At 44.3% G+C, this 22,824-nt stretch overlaps 1 protein-coding gene and 1 pseudogene across 4 annotated transcripts in view; one reads left to right on the top strand and one right to left on the bottom strand.

Annotated features, from left to right (window-relative positions):
- LOC110509458 (replication protein A 70 kDa DNA-binding subunit) overlaps window positions 1-3,181 on the bottom strand; it is a 77,038-nt gene extending 73,857 nt beyond the window's left edge. For 3 of the 4 annotated variants that reach the window (XM_090226244.1, XM_090226246.1, XM_090226247.1), the window contains exons 1-2: window positions 2,914-3,102; window positions 44-91 (exon numbers count right to left, since the gene is read on the bottom strand). In XM_090226244.1, coding sequence (XP_090082370.1) covers window positions 44-91; window positions 2,914-2,946 — 81 coding nt within the window. In that variant the 5' untranslated portion in view covers window positions 2,947-3,102. Of the gene's footprint in view, window positions 1-43; window positions 92-2,913 lie in introns of all 4 variants that reach the window. The other variant, XM_090226245.1, reaches the window with a different exon arrangement.
- Window positions 3,182-19,907: 16,726 nt separating this feature from the next.
- On the top strand, window positions 19,908-22,337 carry LOC149970340 (protein-lysine N-methyltransferase SMYD4-like; annotated as a pseudogene).
- Window positions 22,338-22,824: the final 487 nt, after the last annotated feature.

Below are 22,824 nucleotides of genomic sequence, written 5' to 3'. Positions count from 1 at the left end.
ACCTAACAATGTATTATAGAGACGCAACAAATAGAACACTTACCAGCAACTGAAGCAGAGGATTGTGCACGTAAGTGCCTTTGGTCAGGGCCTGAATGAGACAATGATTATTTCATTAAATGTTTATGACAATATCTTTATTCAATAGAGAATTGCATCAGAAAAGGCATAGTCCAAACCCCATATCTTTACCATATATAGTTACAGATGATTTATTCAGAGAATTTCGCATGGTTAGATTGAATAGAATGTCATTAAGACCATGGTCAAAAAGGGTTTGCTGCTCAATAGAACTCTGTCACAGCTCCAAAACAAAACAGAGCTAACTTTGAACGTCAACTGACAAGCTAGCTAGTGGCTGCAAGTTTGTGTTTGATTAATATGGGCTTTTACTAAATTATATCCGCCGGAATACAAAACAAATTCAGCCTATAAACAGTACCAGTCAAAATATGTCAAAATATGTTTTATATGTCAAAACATGTTTTCTATTTGAGATTCTTCAAAGTACCCATTGTCCTGTTGAAAAACAAATGACTGTCCCACTATACCCAACCCAGATGGAATGGCGTATTGCTGCAGAATGCTGTGGTAGCCATGCCGGTTAAGTGTGCCTTGAATTCTAAATAAATCACAGACAGTGTCACCAGCAAAGCTCCACCACATCATCACACTTCCTCCTCCATGCTTCACGGTGGTAACCACACATATGGAGATCATCTGTTCACCTACTCTGCGTCTCACAAAGACACAGCGGATGGAACCAAAAATCTCAAATTTTCACTCATCAGACCAGAGGACAGATTTCCACCAGTCCATTGCTCGTGTTTCTTGGTCCAAGCAAGTCTCTTCTTATTATTGGTGCCCTTTAATAGTGGTTTCTTTGCAGCAATTCGACCATGAAGGCCTGATTCACACAGTCTCCTCTGAACAGTTGATGTTGAGATGTGTCTGTTACTTGAACTCTATGAGGCATTTTATTTGGGCTATAATCTGAGGTGCAGTTAACTTCTTGTGACTCTCAAACCCGGGTCCGGGAGCATAATCATCGCCTGACACTAATTAGCATAACACAACGGACATAAATCTTCCTAGAAAATCTTCCTATTCATGAAAATCACAAGTGAAATATATTGGAACACAGCTTAGCCTTTTGTTAATCACCCTGTCATCTCAGATTGTCAAAATATGCTTTACAGCCAAAGTTAGACAAGCATTTGTGTAAGTTTATCGTGTTTTCTATCCAAAGCTGTCAATTATATGTATATTCTAGCATTTGTCCTGACAAAATATCCTGTTGAAAACGGGAATGTTTTTTTTCCAAAAATGAAAATACTGCCCCCTAGTACCAACAGGTTGAAATGCATTCCTGGTGACAACCTCATGAAGCTCGTTGAGAAAATGCCAATAGTGTGCAAAGCTGTCATCAAGGCAAAGGGTGGCTACTTTGAAGAATCTCAAATATATCACTTTTTTGGTTACTACATGATTCCATGTGTGTTATTTCATAGTTCTGTTGTTTTCACTATTATTCTACAATGTAGAAAATAGTAAAAATAAAGAAAAACTCTTGAATGAGTAGGTCTGTTCAAACTTTTAACTGGTACTGAATATATATATATATATATATATCTTTACTAACTAAGCTAACGGACTGATTTTCAATGTCTACCCTCCCCCCAAAAATCTGTTACAGTTTTTATTGTGAATATCTGTGAACACTGTTATTTAACCAACAATGTACTATGCAGATATCACTCAGACATTTCTCGGTTACTAAAATGCAAATAGTTCAATCACTTTCAGTTTATGTGACTGTGGTGTATCGAGAAACGTATTGTGTGTTAATGAGTTTAGATTTCAAATGGTTGCAGATAGCCAATGGGATTTGTGTGCAGGGGTTGAGTTATTTGAATGAACAAATGACAATGGGGTTTCCGTTCTTGAATTGAAACGATTGGATTAGGAGATGCAAGGGCGGTAAAAGTTCAGGGATGTATTTCAGGAGTTGGGCTGAAGACACTGCAGAGAGAAGTCGACTGTAATGTGTCATGGAGGACATTTTTTAAAAATCTGTTCCGTTTGTTATAAGTATGCTTCGGAATCTTCAGTAAAAGAAACCAGCATCTTAGGATGCAACAGTGACAAAACAAGCAAGTATGGTGCAGATAATCATTGTACCGTCTAAATCTTTGTGAAATATATTTTCCATATTGTCAGTTGTTTGAAGCACAAAACCGAAAGTAAAAGAACGGGAAGTATAGAAATAGCGCATATCGAACACATTTACAGCTTCTTAGACTTTATTTAAATGCGAATGACGGATCTATAACACACATTTCTATGTGAATTTGGTCAGATGCCAAAAAATGTAGCTTTAAGAACAAGCATATTAAGGTTGTAATATTGTAGAGAACAATCGAATGATTCATTGTATGTCATTCAAATAATAGCATAGGCTAGGAAAACCAGGTTTAGGCATTAATTTAATAACACCAGCTTGAATGTACCCGTTTTTCACTACATTCTAGAGCAGTGAGCCCTATACCGTGTATGAATACCCATTATAAATTAGGTGGTTTGAGCCCTGAATTCTGATTGTCTGACAGCTGTGGTATATAAGACCGTACACCATGTGAATGACAAAAACAAATATTTTTACTGCTCGATTTACATTGGCACCTCGGGGGTGTGTGGTAAATGACCAGTATACCACGGCTGAAGTCCGCTGTCCGCTGGTCCATCAGAACAGCCCTTAGCATATTGGCCATCTACCACACTCCCTCACGCCTTATTTCTGAAATATCCCACTGTAGGCCCTGCAGATTGCAAAAAAATGCTTTTACACTAAGTTAGCCTGCAACTACAAACAACACAATGAGTGATAAGTATTATGTCTATGTTGTAACTTGCCTCAATTGCACCGTCTGTGAGATTTAATGTCATTTTTCAGTGGAAGTCGTGTCCGATTTAAAAGCACCTTTATATTGCTGCTCTTTGCCTTATGTGGTACAGCGTGGCCTCTCCCTTGAAGAACCTGCGACAGAGAGAGGGCTTTCAATTTCAATGGCGACGCCACATCGCCTTTTCCGGATTCTTCTTAGCCAATCAAATATTAGTCGGCCGGAGCCACCGCCCCTGTGTGTGTTCTCCATACCTCCCACTCATATCTCCCTCTCTCTCTTCCTCCTTCACTCACTCTGTCTCTGTTTCTCTCCCCTCTCTCTCTCCTGTTGGGGTTTTGTCATGCCTCCCGGACATCAGAACAGCTCTCTCTGTGCTATGCACTATTCCTCCTACAGCGCTACAGGGTAAGGGGAACATGGTCAAAGAGTATATCTCAATAGTCTAGATCTTTTGTCCAGTTCTTTCAGAACATCCTATTATGGCTATTTAAATCAAATCAAATCAAATTGCATTTGTCACATGCTTAGGGAGTACAGGAGGAGACTGAGCACGCACCACTTAGGGGCCCCCGTGTTGAGGATCAGCATGGAGGATGAGTTGTTACCTACTCTTGCCACCTGGGGGCGGCCCATCAGGAAGTACAGGATCCAGTTGCAGAGGGATGTGTTTAGTCCCAGGGTCCTTAGCTGAGTGATGCGCATGGAGGGCACTACGGTGTTGAACGCTGAGCTGTAGTCAGTGAATACAATTCTCACATAGGTGTTCCTTTTGTCCAGGTGGGAAAGGGAAGTGTGGAGTGAAATAGAGATTGCATCATCTGTGGATTTGTTCGGGGTGTTATGCAAATTGGAGTGGGTTAAGGTTTCTGAGATAACGGTGTTGATGTGAGCCATGACCACCCTTTAATTTAGGCAGGTTACCTTAGTGTTCTTGGGCACAGGGACTATGGTGGTCTGCTTGAAACATGTTGGTATTACAGACTCAGACAGGGAGAGGTTGAACATGTCAGTGAAGACACTTTCCAGTTGGTCAATGCATGTTGGTCAGTACACGTCCCGGTAATCCGTCTGGCCCAGCGGCCTTGTGAATGTTAACCTGTTTAAAGGTCTTACTCACATCGGCTACAGAGAGCGTGATCACACAGTTGTCCAGAACAGCTGATGCTATCATGCATATTTCAGTGTTACTTGCCTCGAAGCGAGCATAGTGTGGTGTGGTGTGCAGGTGTGCTTCCCTTTGTAGCCTGTAATAGTTTGCCAGCCCTGCCATATCCGACGAGCGTCGGAGCCGGTGTAGTATGATTCGATCTCAGAGGATAGAATTATGGTCAGATGTGCCAAATGGAGAGCTTTGTATGCGTCTCTGTGTGTGGAGTAAAGGTGGTCTAGTTTTTTTTTCCCTCTCTCATTGCACAATTAACATGCAGGTAGAAATGAGGTATAAAGAATTTAAGTTTCCCTGCACTAATGTCCCCGGACACTAGGAGCGCTGCCTCTGGATGAGCTTTTTCCTGTTTGCTTACAGCCGTATACAGCTCACTGAGTGATGACCTACAGTATATAGCTCGTTGAGTGGGGTCTTAGTGCCAGTATCGGTTTGTGGTGGTAAATAGACAGCTGCGTATAATATAGATGAAAACTCTCTTGGTAAATAGTGTGGTCTACATTTTATCATGAGATGATTCACCTCAGGCGATCTAAACCTGGAGACTTCCTTAGATTTCGTGCACCAGTTGTTGTTTATAAATAAACAATAGACCGTCATCATGTATTACAAGAGGCAGCTGTTCTATCCTGCCGAAAAAGTGTGAAACCCGCCAACTGTATGTTAATCATGTCGTCGTTCACCCACGACTCTGTGAAACATAAGATATTACAGATTTTAATGTCCCGTTTATAGGATATACGCACTTGTAGTTTGTCTATTTTATTATCCAATGATTGTACGTTGGCTAATCGGACCGATGGCAGATCACCCACTTACCGTCGGATCCTTGCAAGGGCACCCCGACCTACATCCCCGATATCTCCGTCTCTTTCTCCTGCTAATGACAGGGATGAGGGCCTTGTCGGGCGTCTGAAGTAAATCCTTTGCGTCTGACTCGTTAAAGAAAAAATCTTTGTCTAGTAAGAGGTGAGTAATCGCTGTCCTTATATCTAGAAGTTCATTTTGGTCAAAAGAGACCAAGAAACATTACGTACAAAATAAGTACCAAATAACATGAAAAAACACACACTAGAGCACAACTGTTTAAGGGAACGTAAAACGGCAGCCATCTCCTCCGGTGCCATTCTAAACGACACACACGGTTTGAATTAACATTACACTGTTTATCTGTCCATCTCCAATGTGTGTGTGTGTGTGTGTGTGTGTGTGTGTGTGTGTGTGTGTGTGTGTGTTTGTGTGCGCGTGCGTGCGTGCGTGCGTGTTTAACTGTAAATCCCCACATGAATGGTAAACAAATAAAAAAATGTACCAACTGGGGACATTTTGTTTGTCACCATGATATCAAATGATATTTCTTTAGGGTTTAGGGTTAAGGCTAGAGTTAGTGTTATATTTAGGGTTGGGAGCTAGGGTTAGGAGTTAGGGTTAAGGTTAGGTTTTCAGGTTAGGTTTATGGTTAGGGAAAATAGATTTTTGAATGGACATGAATTGTGTTTCCCTGTGTGTGTGTTTGTGCGTGCAAAATAAATCTAATTTGTATTTGTCACATGCTTCATAAACAAACAGGTGTAGACTAACAGTGAAATGCTTACTTACAGGTCCATCCCAACAATGCAGGGAGAAAAATAGAGAAATAAAGGAATAAATACACATTGAGTATTGATAACTTGACTATATACACAGGCTACCAGTACCGAGTTTATGTGGTAATTGAGGTAGATATGTACATATAGGTAGGGATAAAGTGACAAGGCAACAGGATAGATAATAAACAGCAAAAAGCAGTGCATATTATGAGTCAAAAATAGTTAGTGCAAAAAGGGTCAACGCAGATCCGAACCCGCAGATATCTATTCTACATAACTTACTGTTTAGCAGTCCTCTGACATGGAGGTAGAAGCTGTTCAGGGTCCTGTTGGTTCCAGACTTGGTGCATTGGTACAACTTGCCATGCGCTAGCAGAGAGAACAGCATATGACTTGATTGACTGGAGTCTTTGACAATTTTTGGGGCTTCCTCTGACACCTCCTGGTATAGAGGTCCTTGATGACAGGGAGCTCGGCCTCAGGGATGTACTGGGCCGTATGAACTACCTTATATAGCGTCTAGCGGTCGGATGCCAAGCAGTTGCCATACCAAGTGGTGAAGCAGCCAGTCAAGATGCTCTCGGTGGTGCAGCTGTAAACCTTTTTTGAAGGCCCATGCCAAATCTTTTCAGCCTCCTGAGGGGGAAGAGGCATTGTCCTGATTTCTTCACGACTGGGTTGGTGTGTATGGACCACGATAGTTCCTTAGTGATGTGGACAGGTAGGAACTTTTAGCTCTCAATCCGCTCCACTACAGCCCTATCAATGTGCATGGGCGTGTGCTTGGCCCTGTGTTTCTTTATTAGCGGTATTGGTACCGCTATCAGCTCCTCCTTTGTCTTGCTTGCATTGAGGGAGAGGTTGTTGTCCTGGCATCACACTGCCAGGTCTCTGACCTCCTCCCTACAGGCTGTCTCGTCATTATTAGTGATCAGGTCTACCGCCCCCGTCATTTTGTCCGAATACGTAATGATGGTGTTGGAGTCGTGCTTGTCCACACAGTCGTAGGTGAACAGGGAGCACACGAGTAGACTAACCACGCACCCCTGAGGGTCCCCCGTGTTGAGGGTCAGTGTGTCCGATGTTTGGTTGCCTACCCTCACAACCTGAGGGCGGCCAGTCAGGAAGTCCAGGAGCCAGTTGCAGAGGGAGGTGTTCAGTCCCATAGTCTTTAGCTTAGCGATGAGCTTGGAGGGTACTATGGTGTTGAATGCTGAGCTGTAGTCAATGAACAGAATTCTCACATAGGTGTTCGTCTTGTCCAGTTGGGTGAGGGCAGTGTGTAGGTCAATACAGATTGCTTCATCTGTGGATCTGTTGGGGCGGTATGCAAATTGGAGTGGGTCTGGGATGATGTTGTTGATCTAAGCCATAACCAGACTTTCAAAATAATTTGCCAGCCCTGCCACAAGATATATATATATATATATATATATATATATATATATATATATATATATATATATATATATATATATATATATATATGGTGGTGACACTCCTCTTCAGTAGACAGACACAGTAGAGGAGCAGACAGTTCTCCTCAACCAGACAGTTCAAATGGGTGACCAGCCAGAAGGCTACACCACACACACACACACACACACACACACACACACACACACACACACACACACACACACACACACACACACACACACACACAGGTTAGGCTCAAAGGATCTGATGTGCAGGTCATCACACATCATGAGCAAGAATTAACCCTTACTAAGGTAATATTTTTAGCAATGTTAATAAGGAATTATAGTGATTACATTATTACCAATACCGCTAATAAAGTTAATAAATAAAGTTAATAACATAATACTACTTACTGGACATGGTGTGCAGGCCATCACTCATCACGCTACATGAACGCTACATGAACGCTACATGAAGTATGATATGTTACGTTTCTCATGGTATTCATTTATGGATGTCTATCATCCATTTCAAATTATATGTTTCCGAATTGCAATTGGCACAATATGTTAATGAATTATAATTTGTACATTATGAAACTAATAAGCAAAACTTACAATATGTTATGAATTTGCTAAACTTTAGTTTTGACTAATGTTAGCTAGATGGCTAGGTTACTAATGCTAGCTGGGCTAGGGATTATGTGTTATAGTTCAAGTTAGGGTTAAGATTAGGGGAATGGTTAAGATTGGTTTAAAGGGTTAAGGTTAGGGGAATGGTTAGCTAAATTGTTTAAGGTTAAGGTTAGCTAACATTCTAAATAGTTGCAAAGTAGCTAAAAAGTAGGAAATAGTTGCACACAACCTTTGTGTTGCTAGATGTTCCCCCAGCCAGCCATTCAGACCGACCAACCACCCTGCTTTCCTTTTATACTTAAGTAACTGTCTATCTTATGTAACCATGCCAAATGTAACATATCATATTCATTTGAGTGTCCCGGATTTACATTTACTATGTTACGTCTAGTCTATGAGACCAGGCTGAGAAGGAACATGGAGTTCTCAGGGAAATTCTGCTACCACAGATTCTAGATTCCGTCTGGCCCAAGTCATCACAGACACACCATGGAGCTGTGTGTGTGTGTGCGTGTGTGTGCGTGCGTGCATGTGTCACAGTGAGAGAGAGAGAGGTTGTAGGAGGAGCTTCAGTAAAGGAAGGTGTTGGACATTGGACCCAAACAAGTCTCTTCTTCTTATTGGTGTCCTTTAGTAGTGGTTTCTTTGCAGCAATTAGACCATGAAGGCCTGATTCACGCAGTCTCCTCTGAACAGTTTATGTTGAGATGTGTCTGTTACTTGAGCTGCAATCTGAGTTGCAGTTAACTCTGATGAATTTATCCTCTGCAGCAGAGGTAAATCTGGGTCCTCCATATCTGTGGCGGTCATCATGAGAGCCAGTTTCATCATAGCGCTTGATGGATTTTGAGACTGCACTTAAAGAAACTTCCAAAGTTTTTGACATTGTCCGTATTGACTGACCTTCATGTTTTAAAGTAATGCTGGATTGTAATTTCTCTTTGCTTATTTGAGCTGTTCTTTCCATAATATGGACTTGGTCTTTGACCAAAAAGGGCTATGTTCTGTATACCAACCCTACCCTATCACAACACAACTGATTGGCTCAAACTCATGTCACACCATGATCTGTTTCACCTGTCTTTGTGCTTGTCTCCACACCCCTCCTGGTGTCGCCCATCTTCCCCATTGTCCCCAGTGCATTTATACCTGCGTTCTCTGTTTGTCTGTTGCCAGTTCGCTGTTTCGACAAACCTACCAGAGGTTTTCCTGTGCTGCTGTCTTTGTTTTCTAGTTCCCCCAGTTTGGACCATTCTGCCTGCCCTGAGCCTGCATGCCGTTCTGTACTTTGTCACACCACCCTGCATTACTGACCTCTGCCTGCCCTTGACCTGTTGTTTGCCTAACCCCCTGTTTTTGTAATAAACATTTGTTACTTTGCATTTGGGTCTTCTCCTGAGCCTTGACAGTGCAAAGGGTGGCTACATTGAAGAATCTCAAATATTAAATATATTTTGATTTGTTTAACACTTTTTTGGTTACTACATGGTTTCATATGTGTTCATATGTGTTATTTCATCGTTTTGATGTCGTCAACATCATTCTACAATGTAGAAAATAGTCAAAATAAAAACAAGGCTCAGTGTCGTCCGGGTTTGGCCGATGTAGTCTGTCATTGTAAATAAGAATTTGTTCTTAACTTGCCTTGTTAAACAAAGGTTAAATAACAGACAGCATTTCAATATCAACCCTCACAAAAAAAAAATCTGTTCCAGTTTTCATTGTGAATATCTGAGTCTTCCGTTTTAAAATACCATAGAAACGGCCCCTCTCAACATTGATTGACTGCAGAATAGAAGGCCAAAGATCTGAAGATGAAAATTACGAGGGTATCAAGTAGATTTTGATTGGTTCGAAGCGCAAAAACGCCTGCTAATGTTACCATCTCCCAACGCAGAAATATGAAAGTTCTGACACTTTCCATTTACCGTCACTCGGTCCCAATATTCTGGGAGATACAGTATGTCAAGTGTTTCCCAGCTTTTAGAAACTGTGTAAAGTAAAGTTATAGAACAGCAGGTAGAGAGTGGAAAGCTGGAGGGTACCAGCCAGGATGAAGAATGTTCCACTGATAAACTTGACTTTGATCCTGGTCCTTTTACTCTTGATGCAGTTACAGCACCTGGTCCCAAAGATGAACCTCATCACACCTAGAGTTTCCAGGATGTAGGAGATGGAAGTGATTGTCATAGGAGGGGTACATAAGAAACTACTATATAGACAACACAGGGCACTAGGGTGACTATCCATCCAAAGGCTCCCAGTGTCACGTCCGTCATAATGAGGAGACCAAGGCGCAGCGTGATAAGAATAGATTCTTCTTTATTACACGAAGAACACTAAACGAAACAACAAAACAAGAAAACAAGAAAACAACAAAACAACCGTGACACTATAAGACACAAGTGCTGACAGGCAACTACGCGTAGACAATAAGCCACAAAACCAAAATGGAAAAATGGCAACCTAAATAGGATCCCCAATCAGAGACAATGATAAACAGCTGCCTCTGATCGGGAACCAATTCAGGCCACCATAGACCTACATTTACCTAGACATAACAAAACCCCATAGATATACAAAAATCCTAGACGCACATACCCACCCTCGTCACACCCTGACCTGACCAAAATAATACAGAAAACATAGGTAACTGAGGTCAGGGGGTGACACCCAGGAACATGGCTCAATCTCACTAGAGGGTAGGAGCTGCACAGTATGACCCCCATAACCAGTAGCAGGGCCGTTGCCTCCCAGCAGATGTAGAGTGAGACCCCCAACTCCCCCAAATGGTGCTGGCCATCCAGGAGACAGGAGCGAGCACCAGGATTACAGCCAGGATGAAGATCGTTCTGGAAATGATCATTACTTTGGCCTTGGACTTTTTGTTATTGGTGTAGTTGGCCCTGACTATGGAGACTCCCAGAACCCAGAAGATGATGGCGATGATGGTCATGGCTCGGCCTGCAGGTTCTGGGTTAAGGCCAGCATGGAGTTGTAGACCTTACACTGCATCAGGTCCCAGGTCAGGTCCCAGGTCCCAGGTTACATGAGAGGTGACAATGTTGTAAGGCCTACTACACCTGTTGTATTCGGCACATGTGACAAATGCAATTTTGATTTGATTTGAAGTTAGTCACTCTGCACACTGGCTCAATTAAATTCCATCACTAGCATCTTATATGATCTTATGTTAACATAGCCCAGTGTTTTTCAATATAAATGCACAGAACTGAATTAAGCTTCATAGTCTTCAAAAAGTCTTAGGGGATCTTGTGCAATATTGCCATATTGCTAACTTCTGCAAAGGATACAACTTATTTGTTCAGATGTGGGGCAGTATGTGGTTGACACACACTTAACGGAGATGCTAGTGACATTCAGTTAGATTGAAACTACATGCTGAAAAACCCTTGAGTGTGAAACAAATCATTTTAAGGTTGGATTCATGGACTGATGGGCTCTGATGGGCCGCCCCCAGGTGGTGAATGTAGGAAACAAATCTCCACCCTGCTGATCCTCAACACTGGAGCCCCACAAGGGTGCGTTCTCAGCCTTCTCCTGCACTCCCTGTTCATCTTTGACTGTGTGGCCATGCACGCATCCAACTAAATCATCAAGTTTGCAGACGACACTACAGTTGTAGGCCTGATTACCAACAACGACGAGACAGCCTACAGGGAGGAGGTGAGGGCCCTCGGAGTGTGGTGTCAGGAAAATAACCTCTCACTCCATGTCAACAAAAGATATTCGTGGACTTCAGGAAATAGCAAAGGGAGCACCCCCCTATCCACATCGACGGGACAGTAGTGGAGAAGGTGGTAAGTAAGTTCCTCTGGTAAGTTCCTCTGCGTACACATCACGGGCAAGCTGAAATGGTCCACCCACACAGACAGCATGGTGAATGAGGCGCCAAAGAGCAAAAGTGCCTCTTCAACATCAGGAGTCTGAAGAAATGTGGATTGTCCCCCAAAACCCTCACAAACCTCTACAGATGTACAAACGAGAGCATCCGGCAACTGAACCGACCTCAACTGAATGGCTCTTCAGAGGTTAGTGAGGTCTGCACTGCGCGTCACCAGTGGAAAACTACCTGTCTTCCAGGACACCTCTAGCACCGGATGTCACAGGAAGGTCAAAAATATCATCAAGGACAACAACCACCCGAGCCACTGCCTGTTCACCCCACTATTATCCAGAAGGGGAGGTCAGTACAGGTGCATCAAAGCTGGGACCGAGAGACTGAAAAACAGCTTCTGTCTCAAGGCCATCAGACTCTTAAACAGCCATCATTAACAAAGAGAGGCTGCTGCCAACATACAGACTCAAATCACTGGCCACTTTAATAAATGGATTGAATAATGGTATCGTTAGTCACTTTAATAATGTTTACATACCCTACATTACTCATCTCATATGTATATACTGTACTCTATACCATCTACTGCATCTTGCCTATGCCGTTCGGCCATCGCAAATCCATATATTTATATATACGTATTCTTATTCTATCCCTTTACATTGTATGTATGAGGTAGTCAGTGTGAATTTGTTAGATTACTTGTTAGATATTACTACACTGTCGGAACTAGAAACACAAGCATTTTTGTACACTTGCATTAACATCTGCTATCCATGTGTATGTGACAAATACAATTTGATCTGATTTGATGTATCTGCTATTTGTATTTACAGCTAAGTCCCCTCCTGTTCCCTGATTAAGAGGTGATGACCACTCCACTCCACTACCTTTGTCAACTTTATCCTGACATGAACTGAAGCCACGTTTCATCAACTGGCACATTGAATGTTTCCCCTCCTAGCACTGTGAGTACCCCTATCAATTTTCTCTCATTCCTGTATGTAGAGTCAATCACAAACATAATCCCATCATTACACATCAGTGATTTTACTCCTTGCTTGGACTAACTCATTCTTAGCGGTTTGGTCTGACTGTGTGTATTGTTTTTTGTCTTCCCAGACAAATCCTGTCCTGCACTGGTCAAGCCTCTGAACACCTGAACTCATGCCTCATACCCTCATTCAATCACTGCTGTGATCCTTTTCCAACACTGTGTAAGTATCCCTCTCACTCCCATTCCCCATAATATTGTACTATAAATGTATTAAATGTATTAAATCAGGTTAAAATAATGAGTCTTTGACGATTATTGAAACACACGTTGTCGTCTCCCTACTTTACGTGCCTATACCGTGGGTCTCCCATCCTCCTCAATGTGTCAAGTCACCAGCCTCCACTGGTCAGAAATGGGGAAGAGACGTTGGAAGAGTATCTAACCACATTCTGAGTCACACGTTTCTTAATCACACTCTGCAGGAGTTGTGCCGCTATTATTACAGAGAACTTCCCTTCCTGTGATCTGTGGCTATTCTTTCAAGCATTGTGCCTTCTTGACAAACCTGAAATGACAACAATATCTCTGCTACTCTCACCGTGATCTGGGTATGTGTGACGTTCAATTCAACTTCATAGTTGTCTCTATATTGTGCACAGTTAGCTGTACTCCCTCTCCTACGAGCTATCCCTTGTAAATATATACATAGAGGCAGGGGCGGACTGAAACAATAATTCAGGCCGGAAATTTGACTCCATCCCATGCCACCCTGTTCACGCAAACCACCAGACAGCTCATTTTCTAGGCTACCAGCTCATCACTGGTGCCCATGAAGGCAACAGCACACAATACACACATCTATGCACTGAGTCAATGAAACTGAACATTGGCTACATAACTTCAAGTATAATATGAAAGTCCAAAAAACAAGCCTCTGTACAAAAACTTTAACTCACAGCAAAAATTATTTCACCCTTGTCCGCCTGTTAAGGAAGAGTCATAGAATAGCTACTTCAGAGTAACCAGGAAGTAATTACCAACAATATAAGCTAAAAAAACTAGCCATGATTGTCGGCCGTGTTTTCCAAGTTATATGCAGCTTCGTGTCTGTGTGCTCTGTAGCTAAGCCCACATTTAACAATAACTTTAACTACATCAATCACACGTTCCATGACCTGCCTCTTCTTTCTGACCAGGTCTCGTTGAACTGACATTTGCTTATCACTCAGAAGGGTACGGATGTCTGCTTTGCTGGCTCTGAGGAAAAAGGCTTCTGCACTTTCTCTATGGGTCTTGCTTCTCTCATGTTCCTGTACTCTCTGATGGGCATGTTTCCAGGCCTACATGCCTCCTTTGACAAATGCTCTATCACTGGCTGAAGGTTTTGCGAATGCAAGACACTGAGCAGAACAAGGAGGGAGTTACTTCATTGTATGTCAGCCATTTTGTGTTTGTGCCGTCTTTGGAGTGGAAAACATTGGGAATGACTCTTTGAGGGGTTTGTTTTGGGTGGTACTGAAAGAAGAAGTCAAAATCCTTGGACTGAGGACGAGCAAAATAATCAAATGGATTTTCAGTACTTTCGCTGTCCCATTCTATTTTCCCTGTACTGGGCTCTGAACCCAGTACAGTACTCACTCTCTCTCTCTCTCTCTCTCTCTCTCTCTCTCTCTCTCTCTCTCTCTCTCTCTCTCTCTCTCTCTCTCTCTCTCTCTCTCTCTCTCTCTCTCTCTCTCTCTCTCTCTCTCTCTCTCTCTCTCTCTCTCTCTCTCTCTCTCTCTCTCTCTCTCTCTCTCTCTCTCTCTCTCTCTCTCTCTCTCTCTCTCTCTCTCTCTCTCTCTCTCTCTCTCTCTCTCTCTCTGCATGTCAGGTTGCTCTGCAAAATGAGATTAACATTGTAGATAACCTAAACTTAAACTTGTATTACTTGTGCAGTCATCGATTGTATACCCCCCGATTACAGTCCTACTGATAATCTCATAAATAAAGCACATAATAATCTGAAATCCTAGTCTACATGTTTAGGTTTGTGCTCTTAAATTTACCCTGAAGGTTCCTGCTCTGAGTCTGACTCTGAACTGGCCACCTCCAGTTCTGCAGGAGCACCTGGACCTCTATTGCTGCTGCTGCTTCCTTCTACACCTTTACAAAGAAAATACTCTATTATCATACTCACTATCATTAGTGTATCAGTACATTAATACAGCTCTGAAAAAAATTAAGAGTGGTCTCTTAATTTGGGAGTGGCCTTTTAATTTTTCCCAGAGCTGAATAATATAGTAAAAACTTGTAATGCTGGTACTAATGTCGCTAATGATCTTTGTCATTGTGATTGCCTGTGCTGTACATTCATGGATGGATTATGGTTAGGTTACTGTAGCCTATTTCGCTGTACAGTGCATGTGCACTTTCCCTAGTTCATGTGACATGAGTCATGATCTAATGCTGGCAAGTCCATAGTCTAGGTTTACTAGTCTTTCCTTTTTTACATTCAGTAATCATTAAAGCAACCAACACAGACTATTCAAATCAAATGTATTCATTCATTCTTCTTTCATCAGCTGATATATCAAAGTGCTGTACAGAAACCCAGCCTAAAACCCCAAACAGCAAGCAATGCAGGTGTAGGAGCATGGTGGCTAGGAAAAACTCCCTAGAAAGGCCAACACCTAGGAAGAAACCTAGAGAGGAACCAGGCTATGAGGGGTGGCCAGTCCTCTTCTGGCTGTGCTGGGTGAAGATTATAACAGAACATGGCCAAGATGTTCAAATGTTCATAAATGACCAGCAGGGTCAAATAATAGTAATTACAGTGAACAGGTCAGGGATCCATAGCCGCAGGCAGAACGGTTGAAACTGGAGCAGCAGCATGGCCAGGTGGACTAGGGACAACAAGGAGTCATCATGCCAGGTCCTGAGGCATGGTCCTAGGGCTCAGGTCCTCCGAAAGAGAGAGAGAGAGAGAGAAAGAAAGAAAGTGAGAATTAGAGAGATCATTCTTAAATTCACACAGGACACCGGATAAGACAGGAGAAATACTCCAGATACTGACCCTAGCCCCCCGACACATAAACTACTGCAGCATAAATACTGGAGGCTGAGACAGGAGGGGTCAGGAGACACTCTGGCCCCATCCGATGATACTCCCGGACAGGGCCAAACAGGCAGGATATAACCCCACCCACTTTGCCAAAGCACAGCCCCCACACCACTAGAGGGATATCTTCAGGGATATACGGCACAACCCAAGGGGGGGGGGGGAGCGCCAACCCATACAGGAAGACTACGTCAGTGACTCAACCCACTCAAGTGACACACCCCTCCTAGGGACGGCCTCGAAGAGCACCAGTAAGCCAGTGACTCAGCCCCTGTAATAGAGAATCCCAGTGGAGAGAGGGGAACCGGCCAGGCAGAGACAGCAAGGGTGGTTCGTTGCTCCAGTGCCTTCCCGTTCACCTTCACACTCCTGGGCCAGACTACACTCAATCATAGGACCTACTGAAGAGATGAGTCTTCAATAAAGACTCGATTCAGCTCTGTATCCTCCATCACAGTGGCTTCCAGCTCACCTATTATGCAGCTAGATCTGGTTTCACTTGAGAAGTGTGAACCCACTGAGGAGAGGCTGTGGTCTTCACCGCTGCAGTTGCTGTAAGGAGTACTGTATGTTGTCCTCACCAACGCCGTCCCTACACCCCCACCTGGTGGATGTTGATGTACAACTCGCTCTCCAGTATTCAGTCCGTGCTCTCGGTTATGTCCTGGCGCCTGCTCCTCATGTGCTGCTTTCACCTGGGAAATATACACACTGTAACTCATGAGTCATTTTCTGCCATAGGACAACATAGATTCTCCTATTTTTTGCCAAATAATGATATTCTTTATAGTACTCACCGGAACCAACACACATGGTTAGATTTGTGACAGCAATGTGGAGTGTGTGTGTGTGTTTAACCAGTAGTCCCCAAAAGAATAGTAAACAAAAACAATTAAGTTAGTTGTACAACACTCTGTCTGTGTGTGTGTGTGTGTGTGTGTGTGTGTGTGTGTGTGTGTGTGTGTGTGTGTGTGTGTGTGTGTGTGTGTGTGTGTGTGTGTGTGTGTGTGTGTGTGTGTTTGTGTGTGTGTGTGTTTGTGTGTGTGTGTGTGTGTGTGTGTGTGTGTGTGTGTGTGTGTGTTTGTGTGTGTGTGTGTGTGTGTGTGTGTGTGTGTGTCTGTGTGTGTGTGTTTGTGTGTGTGTGTGTGTGTGTGTGTGTGTGTGTGTGTCTGTGTGTGTGTGTGTGTGTGTGTGTGTGTGTGTGTGTGTGTGTGTGTGTGTGTGTGTGTGTGTGTGTGTGTGTGTGTGTGTGTGTGTGTGTGTGTGTGTGTGTGCGTGCGTGCATGCATGTGTGCCTGCATCAAATGATTTGTCACGTGCTTCGTGAACAACTGGTGTAGACTAACAGTGATTAGTTACAGCCACTTCTCAATAATGCAGAGAGAATGAAAAGAAAAGGAAAATAGAGAAATAACCAGAAACACAAGGAATGAATACACAATGAGTATTGATAACTTGACTATATACACAGGGTACCTGTACGGAGTCGATGTGCAGAGGAATGGGGTAATCGAGGTAGATATTTACATATAACTAGGAATAAAGTGACTAGGCAACAGGATAGATAATAAACAGTAACAGCAGCACACATTTCATCAGCAGACCTGATTGACCATTCTTTTCATGATTTCATTCCAGCAGTCTCTGTGAATGAGCAACTTCCCTCCTCCTTGAAGTCGTGCAATACGGTAGTTGAGATTAACTTCTCTTGCCCTGTGGACACTTCCGCAAGAACTGCGGCCATCTCAGCAAGATAAACATTGATGCGCAGAGTGTACTCAGCTTCCAACGATATATCTTCCACTTTGTGGGGGACTGTAACCCCTTTCAATCACAGACACAAATGGCGTCAGTCCAGAAACTGATCCATTGACTCCCATGGGTGAAACACTGAGATATCACAGACAGATACACTCGTCTCAGTTCGCAGGTACTGAAGAGGTTGCCACACGCAGACGCTGTGGTGATTGACAGGCCTCGACAACCACTGAGCGTTTTGAAGCACAAACACCAGGATATTTGGTTGAAAGGTTAAAACCAGTCTCATAACAACGCGGCCGCTGACAACTCGTACATAGGGTCCAACCTTTTCGTTTGTGCCTCGGATACCAACACCACCCGCTGGTGGGGGTCCCGAGACACAAAGAGGGGGAATACTAGCCCATAGTCATGGTGAGTCTAATCGAGGCCGGTGGGGGTCCCGAGACACAAAGGGGGGAATAGTAGCCCAGAGTCATGATGAGTCTCATCGAGGCCGGTGGGGGTCCCGAGACACAAAGAGGGGGAATACTAGCCCATAGTCATGATGAGTCTCATCGGGCCGGTGGGGGTCCCGAGACACAAAGAGGGGGAATACTAGCCCAGAGTCATGATGAGTCTCATCGAGGCCGGTGGGGGTCCCGAGACACAAAGAGGGGGAATACTAGCCCAGAGTCATGATGAGTCTCATCGAGGCCGGTGGGGGTCCCGAGACACAAAGAGGGGGAATACTAGCCCAGAGTCATGATGAGTCTCATCGAGGCCGGTGGGGGTCCCGAGACACAAAGAGGGGGAATACTAGCCCAGAGTCATGATGAGTCTCATCGAGGCCGGTGGGGGTCCCGAGACACAAAGAGGGGGAATACTAGCCCAGAGTCATGATGAGTCTCATCGAGGCCGGTGGGGGTCCCGAGACACAAAGAGGGGGAATACTAGCCCAGAGTCATGATGAGTCTCATCGAGGCCGGTGGGGGTCCCGAGACACAAAGAGGGGGAATACTAGCCCAGAGTCATGATGAGTCTCATCGAGGCCGGTGGGGGTCCCGAGACACAAAGAGGGGGAATACTAGCCCAGAGTCATGATGAGTCTCATCGAGGCCGGTGGGGGTCCCGAGACACAAAGAGGGGGAATACTAGCCCAGAGTCATGATGAGTCTCATCGAGGCCGGTGGGGGTCCCGAGATACAAAGAGGGGGAATACTAGCCCAGAGTCATGATGAGTCTCATCGAGGCCGGTGGGGGTCCCGAGACACAAAGAGGGGGAATACTAGCCCAGAGTCATGATGAGTCTCATCGAGGCCGGTGGGGGTCCCGAGACACAAAGAGGGGGAATACTAGCCCAGAGTCATGATGAGTCTCATCGAGGCCGGTGGGGGTCCCGAGACACAAAGAGGGGGAATACTAGCCCATAGTCATGATGAGTCTCATCGAGGCCGGTGGGGGTCCCGAGACACAAAGAGGGGGAATACTAGCCCAGAGTCATGATGAGTCTCATCGAGGCCGGTGGGGGTCCCGAGACACAAAGGGGGGAATAGTAGCCCAGAGTCATGATGAGTCTCATCGGGCCGGTGGGGGGGGGGGGGGGGTCGAGACCATGTGCAACACCGTACTAGGCCACCAGAGCAGAAAACAGATCTAGTTGTAAACTCCCCTATGAGAACAGTGAGGAGCAGACAGGCCCCTAGACGGAGATCATCTTAGAACACATCTAAGATATTACTGAGGTGTACCACACTGGTCGTAACAGAAGTCCAGTGGACTTCCACCTCAAACAAATGGCAAAAATAGTCATGCCATGTGTAGGTTCAACTACAATACAGCTAGTAAAATGCTCTAATCATGTGTTCCCGTAGGATAACATTTCATAATAAATCAGTAGAATAACTGGTCCCCTTGAGTACCAGTACCAATGCCACAGTCAGTCCAGCCACAATCAGTAAGAGGATTAGAGACCTCACAAGTCAAATTGCTATTGATAACAGCGACAGAGGACTTAGTAGTCAATCAGATTGTAACACGGGGAAGGGAATCTCCAGAACACTCTTCTGATGGTCAACACACATGCCACTAATAAATAGAACCCTCCATTCAGGAGGAAAGCTATTAGAAGTCATGAAGCATGATCACACAGCATACGACTGGTTCAGTGCTTATAGAGCACTTCCGTCGTGAGGTTAGCTCCTCCGTGGATAACATAGCTATGAAATAGACTACTTCATACCTACCACCACTACAATAGTGGAAGACAGTGACTGGTAGTAAAACCACTACAGACTCCCTCGACACATATTCTGACTGACCACCAGGCAATGACCTGAAAATTACCTGATTACGTCAGACTAATTCTGAACAAGTTGTAGTCTTCTAGGATACCTGGTTTCCTTCCCTTGGCCTGCGCGGTTGTGTAAGCATAAACTCACACGTACAACGGAACATCCAGTTAGGATTTATGCCAGGATCACCTAAGGGTACGAGCAAAATGCCAGCCTGGGTAAGTTGAAAATGTACCCTGGGGCCTTTGAACCTACAGCTACAGTACTCACCAGTTTATCCCCAGAATTACATAGGTCATCCCTTCAGACTGCCCAAAACTAGTGCCTTACAGTTGTAGACTTATCATGTAGTTATCATCATAAGATAGCGAGCGCCCTTAGCAACACACTGCAAATTAGGAACTCCCTAGATATGACATTAGACAATAACATGATAGGGTCATTTTGCCAAGACCTTGGACGTATATAGAATACAGTCCAAATAGATGATTAAAAGGTGTGATAACTATATTTTGTATCTATCTTTTGTTTTTATTGATTTTCTTTGACACGTAGGAAGTGATAGAGCCGTAAACAACTTCCCCATACAACCATCAGTTAGTGCCACAACGCCGCTCATTTGGGAGGAAATGTAATGATATATTTCATGAGTGTGTGTGAGTGCGTTGTTAACATCTACCTAAGCTACAGCCCAGATCTTCCAGTCTGGACGAACAGACGACGGGTCCGGAACAGAGATACCAATCCGGACATCCTCTGCCCAGCCTTGGAGCGGCCTGCTTCATTCGCATAAACCCAACCCGGATCAATCACCAGAGGGGGACCACAACGATGGTCCACAAACAGGACAACCCACAATCATTTTTATGTTGGTTTGCAACTTGCAGGATAATTGCTAGATTGAACCCAACAAAGGCGAACTGTCATGACGTTGCCATGTTGGGTGTGGTTTAAGACCCCATAAATACCTTTCCCCCTTTTCTCACCACTCTACAGAATGGACTCTTGGAAAGCCCTTTGTTAACATAGAGAGAGTATGGTAACATCAAAATGTTGGGAAATGGAACAATATTTCACTTTCTCAACCAGTTCAAAGTGTCTGTTGGTACTTAAAGAATATGATGTCAGATCAGTTAGTGTCTGGGACATATCTGAACATAGGATGACATAAAGTGTCTTGGAATGTCGACACATTCCAGTTATCAGATTCACAAGGAATTGTTGTTGTTGTAAGAGTTTATTTCAGAAAACAGCATCTCTATAAATACTCTTCCATGATGCCACAGGTTATTAACAAATTCATTATTGCATGGTTTAATTCAATGACATAATCAATCAAACCCTGGAATGAGTAGGTGTGTCCAAACTGGTACTGTAGTTGATTTGATTAAAACACATAGGATGTGTCTATGGATAGAAAAATACATGTTTTTAACATTACAAAACAATACACACAAATCCCAAAAATAAAAAGAAAGACATGAAGAACACATGTGTTCCATGTTTGCATTCTATGACTTCAGAGCTTTATTTCCACTCCACAGGAGTGCTTTGAGGACATCGACACAGCCCTGAACAATGGCTACCCCAGTCACCTGCAACACAAACTACAGGACAAATGCATAAAGTGCCTCAACCACCCACAAAACCAGGGAGAAGGGCTAAACACCCCCAGACAGGGATAAGGGGACCAGGCAGAGGGTGTGTGTAGCAGGCCCAGGGGCACAAAGTCCCCAAACTACCAGCAACAACAGAATTAGAGTGCTCCTGTGTCATGTATCTCCCCTGGTGTGTCTGTCTGATTCAGCCCTAGGAAAGGGTGACACCTGGTGGCCACAATAATTAACTACGCCCGTGGGATGATATTGGAGGACAGGGCTTACAGCTGTGTGCTCATACCATGGACAGAGGGAGGGAAAGGGAGGAAGGGACAGAGTTGGATGGAGAGAAGAGGAGTGACTGAGAGAAGAGGAGAAGTGTTTGGGACAAAGGAGAGGCATTGTCATTGGTGTTTGGGGGAGATTATGAGCACTGTGCCGTGTGAGGGGTGCAGTTACGCCTGGTACTGCTCAATCAGAGCCGAGCTCAGGGCTCCGGGGGTGATGAGACAGCTGGCACTGAGGGTGGTGTTGAAGGCAGGGCTTAAGGAGATATTGAAAATGAGGACAGTGATTCTAAACAAATCAGAGAGAAGAAGGGCTTAGAACTGGCATTCTTGGGACTAATCACAGAAAATATCAGCCCAAAGGAGAAGGATTCTGGGTCCAGTGATACCACGAGAGCCTTGGGACAATGTTGTCGACCCCTCTGCGTGTTACCATGGCGACTCCTACCTGAGCGTCTACCACCTGCTGCTTTACCTGATTAGCCCCGACCCCAGCCTGCACTACCGGTGCTCCATCCCCATAGCACCACTCTACCTGTGCCTCCACCAAGCCAGACCTCCACCTGAGTCCTGGGAGAGTGTCTGTGTGAGCAGGAAATACAACAACCAATCGCAGGGCCAGGAGGAGGTTGAGAAAGAGAGATGGTGCTGGGTGGTGGAGCTAAGCCTGCTGGGAAGTGTAGTTCTGAGACACTTGCTGAAACTGCGGTGTCACGCCCAGGCAGTAAGCCTGCTTAAGAGACACAGGTGAGTTTCTTTTAGATCAGCAAGTTCTTTATCATACTTATCACTGTGTTCCAAATGGTACCCTATTCCATATATAGTGCACTACATTTTTTTTGCCAGGGCCCATGGAGCTCTGGTCAACAGTAGTTCACAATGCAGGGAATAAGGTGCCATTTGGAAGGTAGACATGTTCAGTAAGCACGAAGAGATAAAAAACTTCCTGTGTGACCTTATAATGACCATTCCATGATTTTACAGGTGACTTTACTGTGGTCCAGTCCAGCCAGGACGTGCGCATTGCCACGGTGATTTTTCCCACGCTGAGTTTTCTGAACCAGTCCTGCAGCCCCAACACCAGCCTCACTTTCAGAACTACTCACACACACTGCTCACTTGGACTCACCTCAACCGGACCTTCGCTCTACTGATGAACTGGTTTCTACTGTCAATCACATCAGCCAATGTCACAAAGTGCTATACAGAAACCCAGTCTAAAACCCCAAACAGCAAAC

The sequence above is a fragment of the Oncorhynchus mykiss genome, chromosome 29 (genome assembly GCF_057628025.1).
Source record: "Oncorhynchus mykiss isolate SJ-2025 chromosome 29, ASM5762802v1, whole genome shotgun sequence".
In the NCBI taxonomy this organism is placed as follows: domain Eukaryota; kingdom Metazoa; phylum Chordata; class Actinopteri; order Salmoniformes; family Salmonidae; genus Oncorhynchus; species Oncorhynchus mykiss.
Note: the sequence above shows the minus strand (reverse complement) of the source record. Positions and strands in the feature narration are given on the sequence as shown.